The sequence below is a fragment of the Poecilia mexicana genome, unplaced genomic scaffold, assembly GCF_051168715.1.
Source record: "Poecilia mexicana isolate PSO_F unplaced genomic scaffold, ASM5116871v1 scaffold_14, whole genome shotgun sequence".
NCBI classification, from domain to species: Eukaryota; Metazoa; Chordata; class Actinopteri; order Cyprinodontiformes; family Poeciliidae; genus Poecilia; species Poecilia mexicana.
In genome coordinates this window covers 11588290-11608878 of record NW_028263383.1, presented here as the reverse complement: position 1 = coordinate 11608878, position 20589 = coordinate 11588290, and the positions used below count along the sequence as shown (strand labels likewise).

The 20589-nt window shown below is 37.8% G+C and overlaps 3 protein-coding genes across 7 annotated transcripts in view; all 3 read right to left on the bottom strand.

Annotated features, from left to right (window-relative positions):
* Nucleotides 1-9606, bottom strand: part of fnip1 (folliculin interacting protein 1) — a 36237-nt gene extending 26631 nt beyond the window's left edge. For both annotated transcript variants that reach the window (XM_014992320.2, XM_014992322.2), the window contains exon 1: nucleotides 9401-9606. In XM_014992320.2, the coding sequence (XP_014847806.2) occupies nucleotides 9401-9492 (92 nt within the window). In that variant the 5' untranslated portion in view covers nucleotides 9493-9606. The remainder of the gene's footprint in view (nucleotides 1-9400) is intronic.
* Nucleotides 9607-9981: 375 nt separating this feature from the next.
* On the bottom strand, nucleotides 9982-14555 carry LOC106920964 (uncharacterized). 2 transcript variants are annotated; one of them, XM_088012190.1, is made up of 8 exons: nucleotides 14153-14555; nucleotides 13406-13494; nucleotides 12893-13259; nucleotides 11811-11945; nucleotides 11632-11671; nucleotides 11109-11164; nucleotides 11004-11035; nucleotides 9982-10925 (listed from the first exon to the last, which is right to left on the bottom strand). In XM_088012190.1, the coding sequence occupies exons 1-8, from the start codon at nucleotides 14247-14249 to the stop codon at nucleotides 10551-10553; spliced, it is 1191 nt and encodes a 396-aa protein (XP_087868316.1). In that variant the 5' UTR covers nucleotides 14250-14555; the 3' UTR covers nucleotides 9982-10550. The 2 variants fall into 2 exon arrangements, with proteins under 2 accessions (XP_087868316.1, XP_087868315.1); XM_088012189.1 differs by having other exon boundaries at nucleotides 13397-13494; nucleotides 14153-14552.
* Nucleotides 14556-15067: 512 nt separating this feature from the next.
* acsl6 (acyl-CoA synthetase long chain family member 6) overlaps nucleotides 15068-20589 on the bottom strand; it is a 47280-nt gene continuing 41758 nt past the window's right edge. For all 3 annotated transcript variants that reach the window (XM_088012188.1, XM_014992334.2, XM_014992336.2), the window contains 8 exons: nucleotides 19504-19599; nucleotides 19150-19222; nucleotides 17965-18053; nucleotides 17697-17813; nucleotides 17457-17600; nucleotides 17244-17345; nucleotides 17089-17160; nucleotides 15068-16697 (listed from right to left, as the gene is read on the bottom strand). In XM_088012188.1, coding sequence (XP_087868314.1) covers nucleotides 16557-16697; nucleotides 17089-17160; nucleotides 17244-17345; nucleotides 17457-17600; nucleotides 17697-17813; nucleotides 17965-18053; nucleotides 19150-19222; nucleotides 19504-19599 — 834 coding nt within the window. In that variant the 3' untranslated portion in view covers nucleotides 15068-16556. The remainder of the gene's footprint in view (nucleotides 16698-17088; nucleotides 17161-17243; nucleotides 17346-17456; nucleotides 17601-17696; nucleotides 17814-17964; nucleotides 18054-19149; nucleotides 19223-19503; nucleotides 19600-20589) is intronic.

Genomic DNA, 20589 nt, shown 5'->3' with positions numbered 1-20589 from the left:
ATGTTTGCAGCTGATGAAGGTTTCAGTCATGAATTTGGCCTCTGTACAGGTAAAATGGGGCGACACTTCCAGGAAACGGAACAAAAAGAATGAATGGTGCATTTTAAGTTGATCATTTTACTTTAGTTTTCAAATGCAAAAATTAACAATAATAAAAACACTTTAATATTGTGATTATTATTGTTATTTTACAAAAATGCACTGAAATAGCAAATCATAGACCAAAAAAAAAAAAAAAAAAAAGATTTTCTGTATTTGACCTGCTGATTGAAATTGCAAATTCCAATCTGAGATTGATTATTATCTTTCAACCACCAAACCAAAAACAACTTATTTGTAGAAGAAAAAATATATAATTTTTCAAATCCAAAATGATATGATCATCTATGTTCCTACGTCACAAAAGGGACTCATGACCAAACATTTTTCAAGATTAACATCAGCAGTTCAAACTTCCCAATGAAAACTAAACTTGTAAGCAAATTTAACATCTGATAAATGCAGAAACCTTTGAGCCGAAGCTGGAAAACGAGCAGAGGAAGAAGCATCCGTCAGTGACCATGTGACAGTCACAGCACTGATGGAGCAGAGAGGAGTCATTCATAAAAGCAGCACATGACTATGCGACTCCTACATTCTTGTTTGTCTCTGACCTGATTGTTTAAACCGGTTCTGACTCAAAGTTTCTCAAGGAGGCAGGTATAAAGAGGTAGACACTTCCTGGAGATACCGCCAAACTAAAAAAGACAAAACCCTCTTGGTGTGTTAAACATTAAATGTAATGTTAAAAACAAAGCAGCACTGCTGAAATCAAAAATCCTCGTAACCCACATCATAAGGTTTGCTCCATAAAAACAAACTATCAACACCGATCGATTGGATGTGTGAGGCTGCAAACGCTACAAACAATAAATAAATGTTTGCATATCTAGTTCTGAAACCGTAACCAATGCAGCCCTGTGGGACCAACGCACGCCAGGTCCAACGTTACCCACTCCTACCTGAGCATCATCGCGGGTCCACCAGTCTTTCCCCAGCCCTCTCTCCCACTCTATTTCTCTCCTCTCCGCTTCTCCTCTGCCAGCCAAAGTGGGGGTCTAAGAATAGCGGTGGACTAAATTCACACAACAACATGAGACTATCAGGTGATCCCAGCAACACTGTGTGTGCTGGACAGTACAGAGCCAGCAACAGCAGCCAGCCTGGACTGCTGACAGCCAGAAAGAGCTGCTATAAGACAGTGACAGAGGGGATTTGTTTGTGTATTGTTTTCTAATCCGACTCTTTTTGTTCTTCACTCGCTTGCGTTTCCTCTTCCCTTTCGTTCCATCTTCATCCAATAAATGTAAATGAGCAATTACTGGATTTTAAAACAACGGTAAGATAGGGGATTATCAGGACTCGTAACCTGACAAGGCATGCTCCACATGTTAGTTTTAATAATTTGCTTAAACGGTAACTAAAAAGCTGTGGATTCCCAGTTTATACCTTTGACACATTGTCAATGTATAATTGATGATAAATAATTTTCAACTAACCATCTTCAGTTTTGCATAAAAATAAGTTTATTTCAATTAAATCCTTTTTTTCAAATTGCATATCTGAGGAAGTATGCTGCATACCAAATCTACAGCTTATTTAATGTAATTTAATCTGCAGACAGGAATCAGGTTCTTCTCTTCACCTGAAGCACAAGTTAACATAAAACGGCATAAATGCACCTTAGCAACATGCATTGCAATGCTTTTATGCATTTCAGTATGCATTAGTAAAAAGAAAGAACAGTGGAGAGTAATTTTAGGTGCATCAACAGGATCAATAAGAGTGGCAGTACTGTTACAATCCAAACAATACCCTCCCTTTGTTATAACAAAGCAGTCTAGTTTCCTAGACTGTTTTGAGTCTGACATCAGCCTATACTGACCTCAAAGAGCCCCAGCTCTCCCTCTCGATTGCCACTGGAACATCTGTGTGTGTCTCACACACACACTGAGACAGTTACATAAACATCCCTACAGCCTAGGTTGTGTGACGTTCTTCCGGTTGTGTGCTGCAGAGGACACTGTTGGGTCCAGCAGCGTTGCCTTAATTAGTAAAATTTCTAAAGACTCAAAGCAAGACTGGGCAGAAATATTTGGATTACTGCAAGATTTAAAACACAAACCATCCAACATTCTGGAGTCATTCAAATTTGACGCATATTTAATGCAAAACTGTATCAGGTTTCCTAGAAAATCCATCAACCATCTCGCTCTAACTTCACACCGATGTTGCAATTAGTTACCAACTGGGCCTCTTTGCTTTGGAAACCTGCCAGATGCATCATGGGTTTAACCTACATGTAGCAGCACAAGCAACTCCCAGAGCAGAATGCAGCGTATGGTACTTTAAAATGCATGCATGCACGGTACTATTTAGATCTTTATGCAAAGGTGTAAATACTTACATATCCAGTTTCTCAAGTGTTAATGTTTTTACATCTCTCAAGAAAGTCTTGAAGGGGTTTGAATTTTAGATATTTCATCACCAAAACGGTTGCTAGAGCAACTGAAAAAACAAACATTTAGTTTGAAAATGAGGCTTCAAACACACCAAAACTGCCACAGGGACTTTCTTATACACCTTGAAAATAGACGGGGATGAGCAACAGCATGTTGAGTAATAAATGACCTGCAGCCATACGATGCTAAGCAGCTGATGATTAAAAAGTTACTGCAGTCGGTTACTTTATGCTCTGCATTTATTTGATGATGTATATGAAAGTTTACATCATCTGCAACCTGGGTGATTTTGATTTTAGTATTACCCGGTAAACAAAACTACAAAACAAACATTAATACAATCCAAGTTCTCCTTACTTAATGATGGGATAAACATTTAGCTGAATCAGCACCGATAATGAGTTTCTGACTGTTTCTCCCACAGAATCACATGAAAGACACAAACACAAGAGGTGGAAGGCGAGTCAAAATGCAATTCCCAATAAATGCAGTGTTAAACATTGGAAAATTAAGTATCTTAATAGGAAGTATAATGCTTAGAATTTGCAGTGAGGTGGGAAAAAACTGCTTCTAAAACTCATCAGGCAAATGAAAGTAGGTCAATTAGGTAATGAATATTTCATTTGACTTCTGGCACTGGTGGTTTTGTCCTCTGAGACAAATCACTGTGTGACAGAAAAGAACACAAAAACTGCTAAAAATTCTTAAATTATGACAGAGACGGAACACAATGTGTACCATCCATTCTGCACAAAGTTTATTGTCCTCTTCTTCCTTTACCATAAAATATCAGCAGCATTTCTACAAAATAAAAAAGGGGAAACTGTGGAGTCGAAGTTAAAATTCTTATTTTGGGAATTGAGAAAGTGGGCAAGTTTGTTACCTTCAAAACGTCTTGCATAGCAACGGCTGCGCTTACTGTTCTTTCTAAAAATAATTTTATTTAGGCCCGTTTCTATTATAACTGTGTGTAGCCATGAGTGATTTGTGGCGTTTGATTTTCGTAAAAGTATATCTTTATCGTGTCCCCTGCAGTTCTTAGAAGCATGAGTATGGCCACTTGAAATAGTGTTGATAGGAACTCGATGACCGCCGCCATCTTTCTAGAGCCTTGGCAGGCCTGCAACATGAAGCCAGACCGTGCATATGAAGGCATCGTCCCAATAGGCTGTAAATTTACACATTAACAATAAATCCTGAGAAAGACACTGAAGGCATACCAGTGTGCATGTGAGCTATAACTTGAAAACTTGAGTCAACCTACCTGCAGCAGGACAAGTGAAACCAGATCTACATCTCAGCTATGGAACTGGATCATTAAGCCCAATTAGTAAGAAAAGCATGAGCCTGAATCATGCATTTTCCTGCAAAAAGCCGAACAGCTTACATCAGCTTCCGAGAAGCTAAAGAACTCTTACAAGCTGCTCTCTTGGTTATAACGTCTGGTTATTGGTTCATAGGGTGTCAGAAAGCTACTACACCACAATGGTTGAACAACTGACGAGTTTATGGCGAGTTGTTATAGAAACCTATTAATGACTTGGTTTGAAAAGGAAATGAACTTCTTATAATCTTACATCAAGAGTGAGAAATTACCTGGTTAGCAAAGTGGGGAACATTAAAGACATTTTGCGCAATTTCATCTCATTTTTAAAGACTGTGGAAGTAGACAAGCATTGCTTTTATTCCTTCCTTATTCCCAACATTTTGTCTGTTTACCTGCAGTCGTCCATCTCTACAGGTATTCCAGGTGCTTCAAGTCAAGTTTTTGACAGTTCAAGTCAACTTTATATAGTTGAGTCTTAAAGAAAGATGAGCACAAGTACGTAGCAAAGACCTTGGAGTATTGGGACTTCAAGCATTTCACATGACAAGAAAAAGAGACAATCACATCTTTTGAACAAGTCGCATGAAAACGCAGACGGTAGTTTTCCCTGTTGCTAAAAAATGTAGATGAGTTGAAGTGCAGATGCACAGCAGATTGCAGCAAATCCTTTTCTTGCCTCCAGCAGAGTTTTGATATTATTAAAATGCATATTCTTAAACAGGTCCAGATGACTCATCCCATCCTACTGAGCTTTGTGCCAGTGACTGAACATGCAGCCATGTGATCATTCCACAACCATGACAGCCAGAGATTGATGAAAGCCTCACATGACACACACAGTTATGAAACTATGCAGTGGAGGAAGGATACCATGACAATCAGCAACCTGAGACGGAACTTCTCCTGAACCATCGCAAACCAGAAAGACGTCTATAAATAAATAAGTCAGACCCAGCTGAAGGTTTGTCATCCTGTTCTAAATATGAAATCAACATAAATAGAAATATTCTGCATTAATTGTGACTGAACAATACTTTTTAAGGAAAACCCCACAAAATCAAACAGCTACTGACAAGAATTTAAAACAGTCGTCACACTTCTGGGAACTTTGTAGCTGACGGCCATCTTGGCAGATACCAAGCAACTTATGACAGTTGCTATGACAACAATAAACAACCCACAGGCTTAGAAATATCTCTCACCTCATTCCTAACTTATAAACCATATAAGCACACAACCATTACAATTTTAGTACTCTACCCACCTCTGTATACTAACATAAATATCAGTGATATTTACCCTAAAATTAACTAGCAAAATTCCAGGTGCTTCAAGCCTCTGATCTCGAGTTCGCACTCAAGATCAGAGGCAGCTTGTCCACATCATCTGACATGTTTCCATCCTAACAGCAGCCATTTTGTTTATACTCCTCTTGATTGGTCAAGAGTGTCTATATAGTTTATTTTTGTTGATCTGGAAGTCATGGTTCATCTACACTTTGGGATTCGCTTGCCTACCAAGATGGCGCTGGCCACTTCTGACTCAGATTTGTGGGAACTAAGTTATTAATATACTGCACCTTATGTAAGTAAGTAAGTAAGTAAACTTTATTTCTATAGCGCTTTTCACAGACCAGGGTCACAAAGTGCTGCACAAAGTGTAAGAAATAAATAAATTAAACGCAACATACAAAACAATAACACACAGTATTACGCTAAAAAGCAAGTTTAAAAAAGTGGGTCTTAAGTCGTTTCCTAAAAGTGTCTATACAATCCAGAGATCGAATGGTACAAGGTAGCTCATTATGGAACTAAACATGACGGCAACATCTAATTTATAAGCAGCTGTAATTCACTAATCAAGTCGAAGAGGAAGGTTTCCCACAGCCAACCGAAATCAACCAACGTGATGCTGGGCAGAGGAGAGAGCGGAGGCTGGTGAGAGCTGTGACTGGCGAAAGGATAAGCCAAAGGCTCTTGGTGTAATGTACAGTATGCGTCTCTGGTCATGTGCTGCGGCCAGGGAAAGAGGAGAGGCTTTTTAGGCTTTCCTGCGGGGTCATCCAACCTGCTGCCCGCCGCGGTATTCTGGAAGCCACAGCGATGCGGTGTGACAGTGCTTCTGGTGGGTGAGAAGACATGCAGAATGCAATGGGTTTGCAAACCCAGTTGGATTAAGATATTAAGTCAGAGAGGATTTTTAAGTTAGAACTGAAATATCTATTTAAAATCCATCTCATCTCTGTAGTCCATTTCTGTGCTCAGACACATTTATCCAACCTTATTTTTACATTAATAGTCACGTCTTAGGCCAGAAACGCTATAAAACTCTAAATATTATACCATCAATTGCTTCTTTTTATCTCTACGCCAACAAATCTAATTTAAGAATAAACCCTAGTAGACCTGCCGCAATAAAATCGCATAATAAATTAAAGCAAGCACAATAATTTCTCTACCAAAAACCGGATTATAAAAGTCTTCAGTCCAGTGCTTTGGTCCCTACTAGCCATTTTTTAAGGATAATTTCCTTAGAGGCTTCATAATTCATTTTATTTGTCGTTTCTATTGTTTTATTTATTTTGGACATTAAATATCTTCCAGTTCCAGTATTAAATGTTCATTCAAATTTAAAGTTTATTGATCTTTGAGAATATTCTTGCATTATTATGCCATTTCCATTATATTACTCAAAACAACAATATTTATTGCAATAACTTCAGGGACAATTTTTTGCCCAGAAAAATTTGTCATCGCGACTTAAAGGAACAACTCTATTCAATTATTCTTACACTGTCAATTGCTTTTTTTTTTTTTTATTTGTACTCCAATTGATCTAATTTATGACTTTAAGCACCACCTCTATTTTGGTCCGACTATCAAAGTGTCCTCTCCAAACATCTCGTCTCACAGATTTCCCCCCTCCTGAGCCGCTTCATGCTTGATGAATGGACAGCCTATGCCAGAGGTATGGAGAGCACAGCTGACCACGGAGTTAACAGAAACGCCTGCTGACTGTCTGTTTGTTCTAGGACTGATGCCAGGCACCCAGCCCCCCTTAGCCCACACACACACACACACCATTTATATTGATGCTGCAGACCATGGCACCTTTGCGGCCACGGAACGTGCTCAGGCACAGACTCGGGCCAAAGTGCAAGCAGCACCACACGGAGGTGAGCTTTGAGGTCTGCTGGTGGTTTTGTCCAGACACACGGTGGGAGCAGTTTCTTTCACTCACCAGGTATTTACAACTAAAAAGAGCACTTCCCCTGACTGGCATGCCTGACCCTGAACAGGAATGTGCACAAGAACACACCATGCTGGCATGGAGCCAGAAATCAACCCGGGAGTATTGGGTATCATGCTAACCAGGTCTGTGACGCATCGTTCAGTGCACTTCTCTATCACCTTAATAAAGTTCTCACACTGATATTCCTTAGAAACCAGAGTTGGCTAGCAATTACACTTACTTGAATAACTTTTCTGATAAAATGTACTTTTAGGAGTGTTTTTCACTTTTACTTGAGTAAAATGTCTGGATTTTCTGCCCACTGAATGAAACACAAACATGTTTTAACCAAAGATTCACCAGACACTGCAGTTTTTAAAAAAAAAAGGTTTTGTTGGTTCTAGTGGCCTTTATTTGAAAGTAGTTTGACAGGAAAGAGGGTTATGAGAAATGGGGAAGACATGTGGCAAATGTCACCAGGCTGGGAATTGAGCCTGTGACCACCGGCATGAGGACTGGGGCCTCAGTGCATGGGTTGTGCTTTGCCCCTGCGCCACCACAGCACCCAGACACTGCAGTTTTTATTAAAGTTTTATAAGTTTATATTGAAAGAAACTGATTTGATTTTTTTTGCCTTTAGTTATTTTTTTGTAACTTATTTGAATTATTGTCATTTTAGTCCTTAAAATACCAAAATTTGCAATTTAAAACTTTATAATTTGGTCCATTTGATGATGTAATTTTTAAAAATTAAACAACTGATCATTTAATCAGTTACTCTGTACTTGAGTAGACTTTTCACCTAATACTTTTTTACGCAAGTAGCCATTTCTTGAATGGCTACTTTTTACTTTTGCTTAAGTAAGACATATTTTTCTTCAAGTAAAATTTCTTCGTACTCTAACATAGTATTCACCTTTTATTTTTACTCAAAATAATTTCCCAACAATAAAGGATTTTTCTATTCAATGTAATGATTTTATGAACAAAAACCTACATTATTTTTTTAAAGAGTCAATGAATGGACATGAAAACTGTTGCCGATGTGACATTTGTGATTAAATATGATGTTTCATGGCATTGTGAAAGTAAAACCAAATGTGACTTTTGGGGAAAAATATGCCTCAAAGCTCTCATGGCTCCATTTCTGCCATTCTTATAGTTGAATTATCACCATTAGATATTGTATGAATGCAAAGTAATTTTGGTAGGACGACAAATCAAGGGAAAGTTCATAATTTTGTTTACTACATTTCTAAGTATTGGCTTTATAACGGTTTGTTCCTAAATTTCCTAAGACTTGGATGTGATACTTCATGTCAGACAAATGCAAGTTATTTCATAATTTTTCAGGTGTGGCCAAAATCAGCTTTAAAAAATATGTTTTGATTTAACAAGAGGGCAATTACTTTCACACACGCAAGTTGGCTAACATTAGTATTTGAAATATTTGAGAGACAAAAAACTAAAACACTAGAAACCTAAGATAAAAAGTAGCTTATTGACAGAACAGAGTTTAAAACCAGGTGTTTTGCAGACATATGGCTGCAAACTCAGAAATTAAATATAAAAATCCCCTGAGAGATTATTAGAAAATATTTTTGCAATCACTCAACGATATAAACACTGAGGAGACAAATGCATGATCTGGAACTGATCTAAAGAGGCCAACTGAAGCAATCACATGCTCTCCACCGCTACCACAGCACACAGTGTCCTCCGCTAACTGACTGCACTATCAGGGAGAACAAAACCAAGAGAAACCACTGGTACTTTGATCCATAAGAACTAAAATCAAGCAGCCGTCGAGGCGTACATTGATGATTTCTCATCACAGTAATGCACCTCTAACAGCTGTAACCAAAAACAAAGGAGTGGGGGATAACTCATTAAGGAAACACGATAACAAAGAGGAGGACGCTGCTTCTGGAACTCCCAACACAAACTGCTCAGACCAAACTTTAAATGTGAAGTATTTGTCGGTAAATTCTGATAAACAGCAGTGGAGCAGGAATGGTTCAGTGAATGAGCGAAAAGTGGTTGCTAAGGGATGAGGGAACCATCACAGCGCGTGCAGCAGCAGCAGCCTTGTGCGCTAGCATTAGCATGCTAGCTAACAGTACCAGCAGGCACAACACGTCTCTCACGTCTTCGTGGAGTTTGCCTCAGTCAAGTTGAAACAACAAAATTATACAGGCTGTTTGCGGACATTCTGCTCTTAATTTAAAACAAGTATCTCCTGAAAAGTGTTAAGACAGCAATACAACAAAGCCAATATCAGAATTAACGTTAGCGTAGCCAAGGTTGCATACAAACATTTACACACACACACAAAAGGTACCTGAAAGCTGGGTCCTCCTTGCTACATCTCGGTGGCGGCGACGACAGCGCATTTCTCTTGTTAAAAAGTTTCTGAAAAAGGGTCGGAGGCATTTTGTACCAAAAATAAATTCGGTACACGCTCTCTTTTGTTTTCACATCCAGGAGCGAATCTCGTTCCTTGTAACGATCTCCATGGGTGTCACAGTCATATGACGAGCATTAGTCACAGGGGCTGCTTGGTAACCTGCTACTTCATTTTGATTGGCCAGGCACGTACGCGGCTATTCAGACGGATTTACGCGATTGGCTGGTATTTTTGGTGAAATAACCACGTGGTAAGTGTGTTCGCTGTGTTGATGTTTTGTCGGAAATCGTGTCGGCGTGAAATGTATTCGCAGAAATAATTTAAACTCTGCTTTTAACCAGCTGGTAACACACGAGCAGTCATCCATTAAATACGTGCACATTGAAATATGATAAGTAAGCAAATAAATGTGTGAAAAAATATCTCACCTTATATCGCAAAAATATTTATTTATGCAAACTCCTAAATCAGCAAAAATCTTCTGACCGACATAAATAATGAAAATACAACATGCATATATTACACATTTCATTTTTATTATGTTTCACGTTAAACTAAATCCATCGAAAACGCAAAACATCACAAGTATACCTATAAATAGAGAGAAACACAAAACACAACAAATACAAACATACATATTTTTTCTTTTAACACAAAAAAGTTATTGTTGCATATATATATATCAAGGGTTACTAAATACATATCTGCCATCTAGTGGCCATTTTTGGTAAGTACATTTTAAATGTATTTTAGCAAAAATTTAAAAAGTTACGAGCATCAGCAATGCATTTAAATCAGCCGACAAAATGAAAATATAGCGTTTTAGACACCGTTTACAATTATTGCCAGAAAAAAAAAAAACTTAAAACGATTAGTACAGATAGTGTTAAATTAAAATAAGGTGTAATACAAAAAGTCAAACTTTTACTTTGATCATGTTCAAGTACAAAGATAAGTTTTAAACTTCTACCTGTTCCCTTTAAATATTACACACTAAAGGTCGTATCTGCTTTGTACAACATCTATTCAACTCCATATCCTTCACTGCTAATTTCCATTTAAGCATCTTGTACTGAATTGTAGTTTAACTCTTGGTTTGCATACCTGATTTGAAAGGAAAGAAAACAGCACTTCTAAGTTTGACAGATCTTTCTTTCATTTTGTGAAGAAAGGCTCTTGTTTCGTCATCATTCACAAAGTGAAAGAACGATGCTTTTTCTGAGCATGTTCTTCCAGGCCTTTTCACAGCCGGCGGTAATGGTTGAGCTTTAAAGCTGGTCACACTTCTTCTGGATGTCATGGGATTAGGTTTTATTTTCTGCAGAGGTCTTGAGGAACTGCTGGTGTTTTTTCCACTTGTTGCAGGGGATTTGATTTCTTTCTCATCTTGAATCTCAGTTGCATCAAGGCTTTTGAACCTAACTTTCTTCCTAAAGGTAATTGGCTTCCTCTCTGAGAGCTAGAGTGAATTTATATTCAAACATGACTACGAATATTATTCATTTTAAATGGGTAGAAAAAAAGAAGTGAAACTTACTTTTGGAGAGGTTTCCTTCTTAAAGGCTTGATCTGCAAATTAAAAATAAGAAAATGAAAATGTACTCTTGGATAAAAGTATGTCTTGTTAAAGTTGGTATATTACCTGAATGACTTGCACTTATGTTCATTTTTCCTTCATCTTCAGGAGTTTTGTGGTAGCTTGATAAAAAATAAAAATTAAACAATTGTTAATCCTCCACATGATCACAGTTTACTTTAAGTGTTTGTGAGACTTTTCTAAAGAGATGTACCAAGAAAAGAAAAACACATTAGATTGTTATTGGACATTTTTTTCAGTCTTATAGGCAGATCAAACAAAAATTATAATAATTTGAGGTTTTAAAATAATTACTAAATGTATTGAAACTAAGAATCTTTACTATAGTTGGTCTATAAATTAATTTAAAACCAGAACATAATGTGATGAATTTTATTTTGGTAGAATTTTATGATTTAATGCATAAACTGGAATAATATTTTACTCCATCCATAACCTGCTGGATTCAAAATTACTACCTCACATAATTATAAATAATTTCAATTATTAAAGAAAACCATTAATTAGTATTGGCCAGGTAAAGATCAATTATGAACCATCTAGTTGGGAAATAAACTTAAACATTTACCTGATCTCACACTTTTCCTCAGCTAAACTCAAAGAAGCATCTGCAAAAACAAAGCTGGGAATTATTTTTGTTTCAATGCGAATAATCAAATACCAGCTTAATTTCTGATTTCCCTGATTTCAGAACTGTGACTAAAGCTTTCTGTATTGTTGTGTGAACACTTGTCTTTCTAGAATCACCGATGATGGTAGAAAGGTTGGGTGGATGATGAGAGTGAATATTCTCCGCATGGCTGTCTTCCAACAAGGTGGAATTTTTCACTTGAAGATGAAAACCCAGCAACTCATCCCTACAGGGAAAAGTCATTATGTCCACTGTTTTGACAAGAAAAGAAAAAGAAAGTTTTATCATGATGTTGAATATTTGTGAAAGTATTCAACCATATTTATTTTAAAATTCAGCCTATTAAGTAGCACAAAGAATAAATGTAAAAGAATAAAAATCTGAAAAGTCTGGTACACATTTGTATTCAGGCCCCTATTAAAATTTTGATAGCAAAAACAGTTAATTTTTTTAGTTTTTACTTGCTAAATAAATAATAAACACACAATATTTTAATGAAATAAGCAAAAAAGTGCAATTTATAGATTCAAAACAAAAACAGTCCTCCAGATTTGCCTGCTTAAAAAAAAACAAACAAAAAAACAACCAGGAAACCGTTTACTAAATTTTTCATCTTCTTTTTGCATTTTTTGTGTCTTGGCAACAAAAAATAGAGCATGGCTCACTCTTGCTTTATTTTGACAGGTTTATTAAATATTTGTGCCAAATGTAGCAGTTTAGCTAAAGTCTCTAATGTTTTTGGCCTCTTTTATTAATAAATGTAAATAAAAGCAACAAACACTGAATGAACACCTTGTGCTCCACTTTACATTTTCCATTTGAAGTGAGTGAAAAATCCCAGTTTTAAACTCAAAGTTGCATCTAAAATTCTCTACAAATGTATCCAAAATCTGTCTGCATCTGTTGGTTCCTTTGTGTTTTTCATTTATGTTTAGTCTGTTTATTAATTGGGGAACTTCTGGTGATAGGTTAGTTGTTCTGGATTTTATTTGGGGTGATACAAACTTACTCCACACTTTCAGACTATTTTTGAAAGCAAAACAAAAAAAGGTAAAATAATAGATCACTTTACTTTTGCATAACTTGCACTTCTTTCTGTTGGTTTGTCCAAAAATATACATTGAGGTTTGATGACCAAAATGTTAAAATATTCATGATGTTCTTTACCAAACCGCAAACACTGGATGGATAAACATACCACTCCTTTCCTTTCTGAAGATCTCTGGGGAGGATGAGTTGCTAATGGTTGTTGAGGCATCAGCCTCATCATAGTCATCGTCGTCAGAGTCATAATCATCATCCTCCTCCTCCTCCTCCTCCTCCTCCTCCTCCTCCTCCTCCTCCTCCTCCTCCTCAGAGTTTAAAGTTGACTCTGCTTCCATGACGCAAGTCGTCCCACTCTCTGGAGTCCCACCACATCGTTGGACCTCTGGGATGAGTTGGACCGTAACTGTTGGGGAAGCTTTTCCTGACAAGTTTTGATGGCCAGACGCTTTAACAACTGATGAAACACATGAAGCTGGTTGGCTTCGTCTGTTTTTAGTAAACGGCGCAGAAGCACTAGCCTGGGAATGCACAAGCAAAATGAATCAGGCTTGAGAAGCAGCGGTCGATTTAAAACAGTCAAATATGTATTGAATGTTTATCTTTAAAACTAATTTGAAGGTTTAGTTAAAAAAAGAAAGAAAAGTGTTCCCCGTACTGGGCTCACTGGTTTGACTTTGGGTTCATTTATTTCTTCTTCCTCTATCCTTTCTGGTAATGGGTCATAGCATTTGCTGGTCAGAAGTCTCTTATATCCTGAAAATTTAGAACAAAGTATAATTTATCATACTCCGACTACCCTAAGGGGAGCTTTATGTCTGGTTTTCAGGACTCTGGATTATATTTTGATCAGCTGTAGCTCAAAAATCAAAGGAAGACTGGTGAAACATTGATTGACTTAAACAATAAGTGCCTCCTCAGATTTGAAAACATAAAAAAGGACCATTTCAATCCCAATTTTGGATTGGTGATAATACCCATAATTGTGTTTTGCTGCTTTTTTTGTGGCATTTACATAAGTCTAGATCTTGAAACCAAAACGATTTGGGAAACCAAAATTAGAATTTATATCATTTTTGGAACCTGAAAATGCTGAATCCTGAGATTAAAGTCAGAATTCAGACAAAAAGAATTTCGTGAATCTGAGAAAAAGTCAGAATTCAAAGAAAAAAAAAATCACAATTCTCAAATTACAATAAAAATTCTGAGAAAAAAGTCAGAATTAATGTTCTTTTCCCCGTGTCCCTAATCGTCTTCCGTAGTGTTCAGACATACCAATTAAGTTTAGATAATAACATTATCTACAGCTGATTATCTTCCCAAAAAGCAGTAAAAGAGGCTTGATTGAAGAACATAAATAGTGCTGAGTGTCAACGTTAGCTTCAACTGTTTTCGGTTTCCATCAGTTTCTTACTCTCTCGCCTCCGGGTCGCCAACCTTACGGGTGTTTCTCCTTTGTAAGGAATCCCACTGTCACGACGAACTTTAACTTGGCGCTTGAGTTGCTCCATTTCCTTTTAAACGTATTCTCAGATTTAACGTTTGTCATCATCACCAGTTAAATAGTTTTTGTCAACAGCCGTTCTCCACGGTCCGGGCGTTGCCTAGCAACCATGCACACCTGCCGGGTCATTACCTCCTGACTGTTGACGTGTTTTCTGTTCGAGGTTTGGTTCCGTGCGAATTGTGAATAGTTTTAGGCTGTCTAATAAAAACATAGTATGAAATATAAAATCCAATTCGATTAAAAATATTCCATTAAGGGAATTAAATGTGTTGGTAACTCAATTATTCAAACATCATTTGAACTGATTGCAACGCCTGACAGGTGTAGTCCAATGTAAATTTTTACCACGGTGAAAAACAGGTGATCCAACTTAATTTGTTACAAGTAATCAAACTAAGTATATCTGAGTAAATCAGAGTTGGGTAGTAACTAGTTACATTTACGTAAGTAACTTTTGGGGGAAAATTTACTTTTAGGAGTATTTTTACTACACTGTATGTTTCCTTTTTGACTTTTACTTGAGTATTACAAAGAATCACTTCTCTTGAGTAAAATTTCAGATACTTTTCTCAATGTGAGTAACTTCACTGAATGAAGAACAAGCTTGTTTTAACCAAAAGTTCAGGTTTTATGTTTCGTAAGTTGTATGTAGAAAGAAATTGATTTGGAGAAATGCTTCTTTTGCCTCAATGTTATGTGAATTAATTTAATGTTGATCTTCAAATTGCCGACATGTCCACATAACTTTATATTAAATGATCATTGGTTATGTTTCCCTGACAAAGTGCTGACCTTTCGTAGCAGCAAAAAACAACAGACTCGTTTAAAATCATTCCAGAATATCTTTAATTTCACTGCCCTGCTCCTGTTGCCCCGCCCTCCCTCATCCCTTTTGCAGCGACGAATCATTACAAGGATATGGTGCTGATTCCATTGTACGTCAGAATACATAAATAAATTAAGTACAATTTTCCTACAACACGCAAAAAAGAGAGAACAAAAACAAAAAGTCATTCAAAACGGTTGATTTTAATAAATATGCTTACATCTACCTGTCCTCATTTATGTACATCCACATTGTTTATGCTTTGGGACGGTAATCAACTTTAAAAGCGAATGCATTACTATCTGTAAACCCTTCAAACAAAACAAATGTACCCTATGTTTAAAAGTTGCTTGTTCTGTTAACCCTCCATCGCTCTGAGCGGAGTTTCGTAACCCAGCCTCATGTTAAAACCGTTTGCGTTGAAAGCCAAATGGTCTCAGCGTTGCATGGCAAACTGCATGCTTTGCCCTAATCCCTGGTTTTGCATTCATTCATTCATTGATTTTTTTGTTTTTACCAGACCTATTCTTTGTGCAGAAAAAAATGGAAAATAAAGCAGCGACTGGACCAGCTGAGACAACGGCTTCATCTGGTCAGTTCCTTACATTGAACAAAGTGCATGCATGCTGAATGTCTGGCCACAGTCGTGTAGTGATGACTCTCCCTGCAATGAATGAGTTAAAAACAGATTTTCATTTGGGTAAATGCTCCGCACTAAGCAGAGCAGAGGTTTGCAGAAAGGTGGATTTACATTAGTCCCGTTTCCCACTTTTAGAAATCTCTTGCAGCTACTCTACACACAATTACATCAAACTCGTGGTCACACACTTGTTTGTCTGGCTGATTGAAGCTGGAGGGAGGGGAGCAGAGTGACAGGAAATGATGATCAGGTCAATGTTGAGGTGATTTTTCCTGCTTCTGGGATCCTAGCAGTGATTTGTTTGGATCAACAGCAGGTAGCAGTGTTGGTAAGTTTAATGTGCCTAATTTAAAGCCAATATAACAAAAGACAGCATGAAACATATGTAAAAACACACATTGTCATAAATATTTCTTTTGCATTTACCGATTCAGATTAAATATGCTGTTCTATGCTTCCCTCTAGTGGATGATGCAGTGTTAAACACTGACTTGCTTCTTTAGTTTTGATCGGTTTTTAACGTGACAAATTCATGCCACAAGGGAAACTATGACCATTTATCCCAGAATAAAAGTTAAACAACTTCTTGAGCATATAGCTGAATTTATCTATACAGTAAATGCATAATTATGAGAAATAAATATGACAATGTGCACCGTCTTCCCTTTTTTCTTTTTTGTTTTAGGTTGTTCTGAACAGCCATTTTAAATCTTCCACATTTGGGACAGTTTTGGTTTATTTTCCCAAAGCATGTTCTGGCTCATGAGATGCAGTATTGTCCCACTGCAGGTAGAAACAGATCTTTGTGTCGGGATGCTCAAAGGAAAACGCGCTCATGGTGGCCTTCACATGGAGATGCTGCTGTAGAGGTCGTCGATCTTGTTCTTGAAGAACTCCTTCAGCTCGGGTCGCCTGGCCTTTAGTGTCGGGGTCAGGAGGCCGTTCTCGATGGAGAACATCTCATTGTGGATGTAGATGTTCTTCACCTTTGGAAAATGGAAACAACAACCGGTTTGAGATTGATTTATGACCCTCTGACTCAAACTTTTTCCCTCAGAAAAATGGGATTTGTTAGGATGTTATCCAAGAAGCAAGCCTGCTGGTAACTGGTGGAATACCAGTGTCAATGGACCCAGTTTGACTTCAACATGGACTGAAATAGTGCAGACCAAGAAAACCCCCCAGCTCCAATATCATCTTCATGCTCAACTTAAATTTGCAGCTTCCTGTCTACCATCCAGAAAAAAGATTAAGGAGTTTTTGTCCTGTAATTGCATTTGCAAACTTTAATCTGGCTTTTTGCAGAGAAAAATCTTTGCAGGTTTCAAAGAATTTTGGAGTTCACTTGGTTATTGGTAACGTGTAGAAATACTTTACCTGCTCAAATGACAGGAGGCCATTAGCTTTGCCCAGACGCACCAAATCCTCAAGGATAGCCTTCTTCAATTCCTGTTAACACAGAATGTATAAGTGTTAACTTTAGATTAGCTGTAGAATCATTTAGAATGAAAGTTTGCAGAAGTTTTACCTACCGTGTTTTTACAAAGGTCCTTGTAAGTTCCCTGAATGCCTTTCTTCTTGGCCCACTCAGGCATCACTTCAGGGTCAGGAACCACGATTCCCACCAAACAGGACTGGAAGAAGCAGTCACAACATCAATCCAAGAGATAAAAAAGCCAAAGGATTCTAGAGGAGAAGCTACAAATGAAACTCTGTGAATTTGATAGAAAGGTTTGACGTCGTACCTGCAGACTGTCGCCGTGAACGTAGAGCTGCGCCACCGGTTCACTCCTGATGTAGATGTTCTCGATCTTCTCAGGGGAGATGTACTCGCCCTGCGCCAGCTTGAAGATGTGTTTTTTCCTGTCGATGATCTTCAGCGTGCCGTTCTACACCAGACGACAAAGCGAACAGAACCTCAGCACCTTTTGGAACGTCTCTGTATGACACAGCTGCACAGCTGGTGTTAGCTTTATGTAACGTACTGGTAACCATTTGCCAATGTCTCCGGTGTGGAGCCAACTGTCTGCGTCCAGCGTCTCGGCCGTTCTCTCTGGGTCTTTGAGGTAGCCTTTGAACACGTTTGGTCCCTTCACGCAGACCTGAAAGAGTTCAGATGGAAAACTTAATAAACTTAAAAAGAAAGTCAGTAACCTGGTAGATGCTACAGTAATTTAAATAAAACCTTATATACGATTCAAATAAGCAGTTTGTTATGTTATTATTCTGGCAGGAAAATAATACTTTGCTTACTTCTCCCTCTCCTTTAGATGCAAAGTAGTTCTTTTCAGGAACATCCACCAGTTTAATGAGGTTACATGGCAGCGGAGCGCCAACATGACCTAGAAGAAAACAACGCTAGGTGAATTGTTTAACAGTTTTAGCAAACTATTTCTGCCTACTATAAAAAACTAAAAAATAAATATATTTGAAAACTGGACAGCAGGAGGCGATGTTGCACTGCCTTCATGACTGGTTTGTGCAGCGGTTGGGTCAAAACAAGCAGAGGTTTGTAAAAGTTATATAATCCCTTTGATGGCATGACTCTGCAGAAACCTTTAATTAAATTATACTTTAAAGGAGCTACATGTTCTTGTATAAAATGTTTAATTGTTCAGACAACCTGTTGCAGCAACAAAAATTTTTTCAGCTTCCCCCCCAAAAGAAGTTGTCTGAGGAGTTATTAGATAAATATATAAATTGAATGTTTTGACAGAACATCACATGTAGATGCTGTGCACTGTCACCTGTCACACAGTTTATATATATTTCAGCAACACAGAACTTCTAAAAAGAGTTTTAAAATCATAATTGAGAAACTGAAAATTAATGACAAACTCAATATTTCTTTTCCAGCTCAGAAATATTGTAAATTAAAATGTTTTATTATATGCAGCATCATTAAGGCCAATGTATTTACTCAAAGCAGTGGAAGGAATATTGGCTGGTTTTAGTTGTATATGCAACTTCAAAGCAGTTATTTGTGTTAATATGACAAAGATAATTTATGTACAACAATAGAGCATAATGGAGGCAATCATAGCCGCTTCTGGTTCTCTGCACCTGCCTGGAGATGTGGGAAACCACCTGGGCTGAACAGCTTTCATCTCCACTGGATTCATCAGGCCTCTCCCTTCTCCCCTCTTCAGAAAAACGGATACAGACCTCCTCGCTCTCCACCCTCACTCCCTCTCATTTTTTGTCCCATCCATAAATCATCTACTTGGAGAAGAGGAGATACAGCCGAGCGTCTGAGATGTTACGCCACAGTGACGGCCACGCAATCCTCACTGCCAAAGCAGCTCACAGAGCCACAGCAGAGTTCATGCAATGACCTTCATCCAGCTTTTGACATTGATTACTCGTCACTGTCATCACCTTTTGACCTCTGGTTGGAGGAAACAGTTCATTGGTTTGAGATTAGAGATGAGGCCTCACCTGAGGTCCAGTCACCAGGTGTGGTGTAGGTACAGCCAGCAGTGCACTCCGTTTGTCCGTATGCCTCGTATACCTACACGGGAACATGCGAAATGCAGAGATAAGGGAAGTGGGAACTGTCTTCCTGTTGTCCTACAGTTTAGAATAAAGTGTCTGTGGATGATCGACGTCGTCATGGCAGACAGTTTGGGTCAGCTTGTGTTGCAGAACCCAGACTGAGGACTTCTTCTGTCTTCTTCCTTTTGATAGATGTGACCACTTTCTGCACCTCTATGTCCTCCACAGTCTTTAACTATGCTGGTTCAGCTAATGTAAATATGCATGGCATGTGTTGTTTGTGAGGGTGTGTCTGACCTGGCAACCCAGAGCTGCTCTGAGGAAACTCAGGACGTTGGGTGAGGTAGGAGCCGCTCCAGTTATAATCATCCTGAGCCTTCCTCCCAAGCTGGCCTGAACCAAAATGGAGAATGTTAATGAGACCCAGGAAGCTTAGCCGTGTTTGCACTGAAAAAACACAAAGTATCTAGTTTTTACCGCAAATGCACTTGAAATAAGACAAAACTAATTTACAGGTAACTTTTCAGTGAGATATAGGAGCTTGTCTTAATTAAACAGTTCCTTAATATTGACAGATTATTTCACTTATGATAAGACACTTTCCCCAGATTATAAATGAAATTATCTGCCAATGGAACGAGAACGTTTTCGTCAAAATTAAGGAATTACTGACTTCAAGTAAAGTTTATTTCTTGCTGAAAAGTTACTTGTAAGTTGGTTTTGACTTATTTCAAGTGTATTTGTGGTAAAAACTAGATAAAAATGCTTGAGATTTTGTGTTTTTGCAGTGTGTGATATAATTTGTAGGCAGAAATTTTGATACCATCTACAAAACAACCTCAGTTTATCTCTTAACAAAACAGATTCAACTTTCAAAACCAAATTATTTAATACAACATCAGTACCCTCCAAGTTAGCCATTTCTAGAAGATCTGCCTAATTCGAATGGCATGTTCTCATGTCTTTCCCATTTTTAATAGAGCCGGTATGTCAGCCTCAGATCAGGTTTTCTAACAGGTTTTATTCAATGATTGAACTGCATTTAGCTCCATCTGCCTTTATTTGCTTCAACTCTGATCAAGAATCCCACAGCATGATGCTGCCACTGCCAGAGTGTCTTCAGTCAGAGGCTTCTTCAAATTCACTGTAATACAGACTGCTACATCAGCCACCAGCCATCACGATGTACAATAACTCTTAGAAGAATCTGAATTAATGTGAGTTACAACATTTAATTTCCCTTTGGGATGAATAAAGTACCTTTGAATTTGAATGTTTTACAGTGCTGATGGAAAACTGAATGTCCTCAATAACTAATTAGAAGTTTATGTTTAACTTTAGAAAGTAAAATTAAGTCACTAATTGAGGCACTTTCTTCATAAA

Bases quoted from the DNA above. Each gene is read 5' to 3' on its own strand.
- LOC106920964 (XM_088012189.1), bottom strand. From the start codon at position 14,249: ATGGAGCAACTCAAGCGCCAAGTTAAAGTTCGTCGTGACAGTGGGATT. The intron at 11,672-11,810 runs GTGATTCTAGAA...TTGTTTTTGCAG, and splicing joins CAACCTTTCTACCATCATCG to ATGCTTCTTTGAGTTTAGCT. The intron at 11,165-11,631 runs GTAAATGTTTAA...TTTTTTATCAAG, and splicing joins GAGGAAAAGTGTGAGATCAG to CTACCACAAAACTCCTGAAG.